General features: G+C 36.2%; 1 protein-coding gene across 1 annotated transcript; it reads right to left on the bottom strand.

Moving 5' to 3' along the window:
- Positions 1-21: 21 nt before the first annotated feature.
- Positions 22-6,954, bottom strand: LOC140956922 (cellulose synthase A catalytic subunit 3 [UDP-forming]-like). The gene is made up of 15 exons (XM_073413872.1): positions 6,737-6,954; positions 6,138-6,266; positions 5,681-5,876; positions 4,733-4,950; positions 4,561-4,636; positions 4,263-4,452; positions 3,831-4,097; positions 3,244-3,589; positions 3,021-3,158; positions 2,716-2,841; positions 2,425-2,637; positions 1,976-2,240; positions 1,523-1,725; positions 987-1,337; positions 22-811 (listed from the first exon to the last, which is right to left on the bottom strand). The coding sequence occupies exons 2-15, from the start codon at positions 6,159-6,161 to the stop codon at positions 227-229; spliced, it is 3,198 nt and encodes a 1,065-aa protein (XP_073269973.1). The 5' UTR covers positions 6,162-6,266; positions 6,737-6,954; the 3' UTR covers positions 22-226.
- Between the last annotated feature and the right edge of the window lie 1,580 nt (positions 6,955-8,534).

Below are 8,534 nucleotides of genomic sequence, written 5' to 3'. Positions count from 1 at the left end.
CGACCTCAAATTCTCAGGTCATAAATAAATAAATAACTTCTTTTTTTTAATCAATCTGATAAAAACAAACAACGTAAAAAATAAAGATAAATATCTTTCTCATCTCTACAGACTACACAGATACAAACGTCACCAAGACAAAAGTATACATTACTTATCACACGAGCAACTCTTAAACGTGAGTCTTCTTCAAGACTTCCGATGTGAACTTGCAACGATAGCCACTCTAGCAGTTGATTCCACACTCCTCAACATCAGGACCTGTGACTCGAGTGGTGAACGGATCGATCCGGACCCATAACAACGAAAAGATTGAAGCAAGAAGAATGGACCACACCACAACGATCGTAGGTGTACGGTTCTGGCGACCCATGAGACCTTTAAGGAAAGGATACAGATGAACAATCACCCAAAAGGCAAAGAACAGTTTCCCAAAAAGCGGCCCCCACGATTGGTATCCACTGTTTATTGCGTACGAAATCCCAGCAACAACGCCCACCAAATTTATAATGAGGAGAGTTGTTGGGGGGATTAGAAGAGTCGTCCATTTGAACATGTAAAGCTCAGTAAAATCACCGTCTTCATCTGAGGCCTTGGACGTGACAGTGAAGTTGGTGTCGATTCCAGCAAGTACTTTGAGCAAACCTTGAAAGACAGCAAAGAGGTGGGCCGAGACACCTCCAATGACCCAAAACTGCTCGTTCCTCCACCATTCGTCAATTCCAACACCGCTCCACCGCATCTCGAGGATACCCGTAGCAAAAATTGAGAGAAAGAGGGACAAAAACCAGATACTGGCAATGTTACTAATCTGCAAGAAGGAGCAGGTGGATTTTCACGAAAGATGAGTATGCAGTTAGAATATAATAGCATGTTGGTTCTACAATTGATTAAAGTATTAAGAGTATAGTCCAGACAAACAATTAGATGACACATAAAATTTTAGATTTTCAAGCAGGGGCATGAATTTGGAGACGAAAACCAACCTGTGGGATAATGAACTTGCCAGTAAGCAAGCAGACAGCTGGCAACGTACAATAGAAAACGAGAGGAATGGCCGTGATTGGGTAAATTGTGGTGTTGACATAAGCAAACCTCTCTAACCATTTCAATCTTCCTTTATAGCCATACCATATAGGACAATGTCTGCTAAACAAAATCTCCACTGAACCCAAGGCCCATCGAAGCACTTGGTTCAGACGATCGGAGAGATTAATAGGAGCTGATCCCTTAAATGCTGGTCTTGGCGGCATACAGTAAATAGATCGCCAGCCTCGCGCATGCATCTTAAATCCTGTAAGAATATCTTCTGTGACAGAACCATAAATCCATCCAATCTGAAAATAGAACCAGAGAAATGAGTCTTGTAACATTATCGCATGGATTAAATGCTAATTAGAATTTCAAAGCAAAAAAAATCAAAGCAAAAACAAAACACACTTACAATTACAGATCACTTTGTATTTAATTGGAACCTTGTCTGATTTTACAAATTGTAAGGAATTTAGATGTTCCAACTAACCTCAGTTCCCCATTCTGTCTTATCTTCATAACCACAACTAATAACATGGATGGCTTCTTTTAGAAGAGTCTCTGGTGTAGCAGACTGGGGAACACCACCATTCTCCATGAGGGTGGACGCAACAAAAACTGAAGACTGACCAAATCTTTTCTCAAGGCTCATTTGGGACATGAGCAATGACTTCTCATCATCAAACCCAGCACCTGGAGCAATTTCCAGACCAGGAGATTTACAGAGGATCAAATGTTAAACATATGACCGGTTATAAATCGTAAAGGGGGTCAAAATATGAAATGTTATTATCTTCTGTATCGGTACTAAAAAACTTGTGAAAATGGTGGAAACAGAACAATCACAACAGAACAATCAAACAGGATAAGCAGACATGATAATGGATATTAACTGCCTAATCAAGATCTGAACTAAAATTAATGATTTTAAAAGAAGGCATACCTTCAACACCCTCCTCTATATCCTCCAAGCTGAATATAGGAACTGTGGGATCGACATGCTTGCTAGATTTCTTTTTATCAGACCCCATTTTACTAGATTTAGAAGTATTCTTACTTGACCGGCCAAAGCATGAGGAGAACACTCCAGATTTCTTTTGTTTAGGTTTATGAGGAGGCTCATAACCATACAAAGCTGTTCTATTGAAGACACAACCAGTTCCCACATAAACAGGGCCTTGAACGCCGTCCAGACCTCTCAAGTTGATCTGATCAACCAAGAACATGTTCATGTTAGTTGTAGATAACCACCCCAAACGGAAGTTTTTTTTGCATCAAAGTAAAACAGAATATTTGCCTTGCAAGAAGGCTCCATGAAAATAACATCTATAACAATCCTCAGTAGTGTCTAGTACCAAAGAGGGACAAACATTTACGGCGATGATGACTCACATCAAAGAAGACGGTGTTGCGATTGGCATATCTATCACTCTTATCAATGCCATCAAATCTCTGTGGAAATTGAACATAACAAACATATTTTCCTAGATTTGGATCCATTAAAAAGCACATTGATTCTCGCAAGGCCTTGCTGTTGTTTATGTAGTGATCACAATCAAGATTCAACAAGAAAGGTCCATTGGTAAGAACTGCTGACACACGAACCTGCAAGAAAATATTTGACAAGTTAAATTTGTGCCAACAGGAAAAACATATGAGGGCAAATATCTATAGCCCACTTACAAGTGCATTCATAGCTCCAGCTTTTTTATGATGCTGGAACCCTGGCCGTTTTTCACGAGAAACGTATACTAGACGGGGCAGCTCATTACCCTCACTGTCAAGACCTCCACTTTGGCCCAGGAAAACCTGCAATCAAGAAAATAAAGATGTTATATTTAGAAGAGGAACTCTGCTAACTACAACCGACAAAATTTAAGAATACTCTAACTTATAGGACCGGTCCTACTTCATACAAATTTGTAAGATGTATCAAGTGCACTCGCAATATGACAACTAAAGTACTATACCCAAAGAACCGAGCTTACCTGGATCATTCCTGGATGATCTCTTGTATTATTTCCAGGCCACGGGGTACCATCTTGCATGATCCAACCTTCATCAGGGACTTTTTGAGCCTTAGCAACTAGTCCATTAATACGAATTTTGAACTCTTCATATTCTCTCTGTATGATACACGGAAGAAAAACAAACCTAAGAGACTTGATCAAATGCAAAGGCATTAACCTCTATAGAAGAGAAGTCTTTCACCTTCATAGCCCTACGCTCTTTTACAAACGATGGCTGAACTTTATCTTTTAAGTAGTCAATCTTCTGAGCAAAGTACCATTCTGGAGCCCGTGGCTCAATATTGAACTTCTTGCAGAACGGAACCCATATTCTTGCAAATTCTGATGTCTCTGATAGAGCTTCAAAAGTCAGCATGGCAGAACCATCATCAGAGACGTAGCATGAGACCTTGTCAACTGGATAGTCAACGGCAAGAATGGACAAGACCGTATTGGCTGTAACAAGAGGAGGCTCTTTTAAAGGGTCGACGGTACTGACAAAAATGTCAACTGCAGCCAACTGTGATGGCTCTCCTTCACGGTCATATCTGATATAAAGTTTTCCGAATCAGTGATGAAAAGTAAGAACTGGTGATTCTATATGTAACCACCCAAAAAAAAACAAAACAAACCTAGGAGGAAACTATAGTTCGATAATATCAAAAAAGAAGAGAAGAAAAGACAATAGAGAAACAGATGATACATTATTTGGAAGTTAAATAAAGGTGACAAAAAAACCTAACCACACAGAGAAATATAAAGAACTGGAGAGATGAAAATATTTCTCACCTAAGAGAGAGTCTATCCAGATAAGTCTCACGGTTTACTGGAAGCCACTTTGGGAACTGATCCAGAATCCAGGATATAGCAAACCAAATTTCACAGATTACTGATATTAACCACAAAGCAAATGCATTCGGCACAGGATTGGTTATTCGATAGTGCAAGAAAATGCACAGAATTATAAGCCGCAATACTATAACCATCCTATAAGGATTTATTCTAGATGATGGAACAGAAACCTTCCTTGATAGAGGCTGTCGGGCTTCATCATTCCTATACCAAGAAGAATCGTTAACATGCAGGATAACAAAACATAATTTGAGAATTTGTCCAGCCAAATGAGAACAAAATCACTTATGGATATGAAACAATTTTACTATAGTCCATTCTCAATTTCATCAGTACGCAAATAAAATTTAAGTCAAGCAAGGAACTCACAGAAGAGAATCATCCACAAGAATATCTGTGCTCGCGTCAATATCTCCACCTCTCTCAGAAGGAGGATGGCTAGTAGTCATCGGAACAACAGGTTTCTCCTGCTTCATCTTCCAGCCATCAACTCTTTCTTTCCAGGCCACATTACCTAAACCTTGGGACCCAAACTCCCTCACTGGATCCACAATTCTAGCTGTAAACAGAAGAAGCATATATTAAACACTGCCTAACATAAATTCTAGGAGAACAACAAACAAAGATCAGGTTGATAAAAATCAGTTGTAAGGGGGCAATCGTATACGTTTCCCAACACCACTAGGAGGTGGAGATGCCATAGAAACACGTTCAGGTGATGCTGCTGAGAGTTCTCCAGATACCTACATGCAATAGAGGATTGGAAACCTGAAGCGTCATAAAGATACCAAGAATGGAAAGGGAGAAGAAAATTGAAGACAAAAGTCACAAAAACATACATCTGTTCCATTTGTAAGCAAATGAATGCGGTTGTGAGGGACCTCCTTGTCATATTTTGGTATTCCGATATCTTCCCCTCGACCATAATTAGTGTGCCAGCTCAACATGCGCTCTGAAATCTTCTGCTTCACATTTTTACCATCAGAGTAATGGACATCATTGTCATCACCGTCAACAGCAGTATCCTCCTCTCCATCCCCACTAATAGCAGGACTTCCTGTGCATAGTAATATTGTAAATTCTTCTTCATAAATCAAATGAAAGTTGCAAATATCAAAATCCATTGTCAGGTACATCGCTAGAAAACTAGTACATAGGTTGAAAAAATAAAGTTGACGCGTAGATCAAACATGGGGAAATAAAAGCCCATTTGAAACTTGATATATCATATAAATATCATGTGTATGTTGGTATTATCAATTTATCAGAGCAAGTTATTATTTCTGTTACAGGTATTTGTTTGGGTATTACAAATCACATACTTCATTTAAGCTTTCCTCGTATCCTCATGCAATATCTTTAAGCTTTGGCTTCTCTCTGATAATGGTAGCTAACAAAACCAAGGGTAACAAAAAAAAGAGTACAATGCAGATTCTAATTCCACATCCCCATAAATGGCCTTCTGGCTATAAGTAACATTTCGCTTTTCGGTAGCATGCAGCCTAATGGTGTTGGATGCACCAATTAATCCAATATATTTAAATCCCTTGAAATTCAAACATTAAAAAATTGGAAATTTCCTCCCCAACATTGCAACTCGATTTACTGTTTATCATATACTAATTTCCATTGACAATCAATTGTATGTCAGCACCATACAGAGGAAACACCACATACATGATACATGGATAACTCTCCAGATGATGATCCGTAATTTGATAGACAAATAACAATATGGATTGCCAAATCCTGGAAGAATATCAAGGGGGCATAAACTGCAACTATACCTTTATGCCTCTTGTATCTGGTTTTGCACTGAGGGCAAGACTGGTTCCCATCTTTTCTCTCATACTCGTAGCATGGCCTACACACAGGAAATGCACAGACATTGCACGCAACAAATGGCTCCCCTGCTGCAGTCAAGCCCACATTGTCGCCACAGATCTGACAAACGTGACCGCCAGTGTTCTTCATGCTCTTTCCCTATTGGTCAAACATAACAGTTCATTACGAGGCTATAACGCTCCCAAGGTTTAGTTCTATAAAAAAACAAATGAAGCTGAACCAGACCCAAAAAAAACACACATTGCTTACTTCAAAAAACAAGTCAGGATGATGTTACTGATAAATCACAGCAAGATTAAGCTACCAATAGCTAAATCATCAAGGCATTCTTTTAAGCATCAAAACATAAAGATTCTTAATTTATCACCAGGAATAATAAACCAAATAATGTTTACTCACCTTAGTATCAACTTCAGGTTCCATTTTCACTTAGCTTGGCTACGGCAATCTATTCAGGATCAGAAAACTATGAGCTTCACTGATCTTTGAACATGCTCAATTCCTTATATTGATCACTTTTAAGAAAATCTGCAACAATGTTATTCTCGTCACAATCATTCACGGGAAATGAAATTAAACTCTAAATTCCCTTTCCTCCATTGACAGATCGGATGTAGTTATATTAGCAAGGAAGCCGAACAAAGAAGAAGAATATTTTTAGAAAACTAAACTTAAGATCAACTTGCCTACAATCAATTATAACACAAAGAGTGACTCCTTTATATGATATATGCGAATGAATAAAAAATTAAAACAAATATTCAAGACGTTAAAATTTTCAGTCAAATTGAAGTAAGCCAGTAGTCAACCTAAGTTGGATTCAGTCCAAAAACTCTGTAAAACCTCAAACATCACTTCCAATTCGACAAATACAAATCAAGATCAAACGCAAGAAAAGCACACGATCTCCCTCACAGGGATCCCCTAAAATCCAAAAATCGCTTCCAATATCGCAAACAAAAGACCATCAAACTCAACAACGAGAATGCAGTACTCACCTCAAGATCCAAATCAGGTTGTTCAATCTCCGCCAGAGAGATAACTTCGCAAAATGGCAATCAACCAAATTTCATCTACAGTCGATCAATCATCCAGCAGATCTACAAATTTGAGCTGATATCAATGATGGAGTGAGAAGAACAACTGGCTATGGGCTGCTACCGACGATGTCTCTCTCTACAGAAAAGATGATATGGGGGTGGGGGTATATGTATAGCTGGTAGTTAGCGTGTAATTTGTGTATTCATTGATGATAACTAACGCCTCTTTGTTTATTGACCGGGGTCTCATTTTACATCGTATCACGGATCTTAATTTATGAGATAAGTTAATCCTACTTGTATATACAACAAAAAATAATACTCTTAACATAAAAAGTAATACTTTTTCATGGATGACCCAAATAAAATATCCGTCTCACAAATACGACCCGTGAGACCGTCTCACACAAATTTTTACTTTGTTTTTATTTATATTTATATTAATATTTGTATTTGTAATACGAGTTCGATTGCTTATTTATTTTTAAATAAAAAATAACGGACTCTTCTAATAAAATTTACCTATAAAATAATTGATTTTTTGTATTAAAAATCATTAAATTATATTTTAAATATAAATTAAATCAACGTATGTTATGAATATTGATTTGTGACATCGTCTAGTACGAAATCAACTCCTTACAAATTGATTTGAAACCAAAAATATTATTTGTTTGATTGTTTCATGCAAAACCAAATCCTTGGAAATTGACTTGAAACCAAAGAGAGCGACGTGGGAGCTGCTGCTGCTCACCGACAGTGAGATGATTTATTTATTTATTTTTTTATGGTTTTTTTTTTTAATTTTAATTTCAAATAATGAAAAGGCCAATACAAAATAATGGTTGTATTTGAACGTGATTTTTGAAAATTAATTTAATGCTTTCCAAAATAAGATATATTTTTATGATTTGAAAAACAAAATATGTGAATTATAAATTTATAAACTAAGTTTTAGTTAGATTATCTAATATTATTATTTTATTTGACAATCGATTATTATTTTATTTATCGTCTCAACAAATGAAAATGCGCAAATTATTAACAACCCATGTTTGTTGAAGAGGAAATTTTTTATTATTAGTAGCAAATGGACAACTGTTTAGGGCCATAATATTTTATTTTGAATTTCATATAAAATTTGGTGATATTAATATTAAAATATACTTTATATTAAGTTAATACTTATATACCAATTATATGAGTTGTGTGCAATGAGGAAATTTTAACTTGATACAATAAATGAGGGTATTATGCGTAAAAATTATTGATTTTAGTCTATGAAAAAAATCGATTGTTCTTTTTCAAAATACCCTTTTTCTTCGTTCTCATGTTGTAGTTGCATAAATCTCCTCCAAAAAGGGAGCGTTAAAACAAGGGTAGATTGGAAATAAATACATAAATTTAAACTCAATTTTATTCTAACTACCTAAACCCAAAAAAATTTCTTTAAACTCCGTAATACAATAAAAATGACAAAAATATCCTTATATGTGTTAAATTCAATTATTGATTTAATGGGATCATAAATGGTATCAGAGCCTAGGTAAAATTATTTCAAACATACAAATTTATTATTATTATTATATAATTAAATATTTGAGGAGAAGAATTTACTCAAATAACATGAATCCGAACCCAAGTTCGAGATTAATTATTTACAGGATTTATTCCAGAACTCTGGAATATTTGAAACAGGAAGATCTAATCAAAATTAGATATCAAGAAAACAGAGGAACATGTTGGGGAATTGTTA

The sequence above is a fragment of the Primulina huaijiensis genome, chromosome 14 (assembly GCF_012295235.1).
Source record: "Primulina huaijiensis isolate GDHJ02 chromosome 14, ASM1229523v2, whole genome shotgun sequence".
NCBI classification, from domain to species: Eukaryota; Viridiplantae; Streptophyta; class Magnoliopsida; order Lamiales; family Gesneriaceae; genus Primulina; species Primulina huaijiensis.
This window is presented reverse-complemented; position numbering and strand designations above follow the sequence as displayed.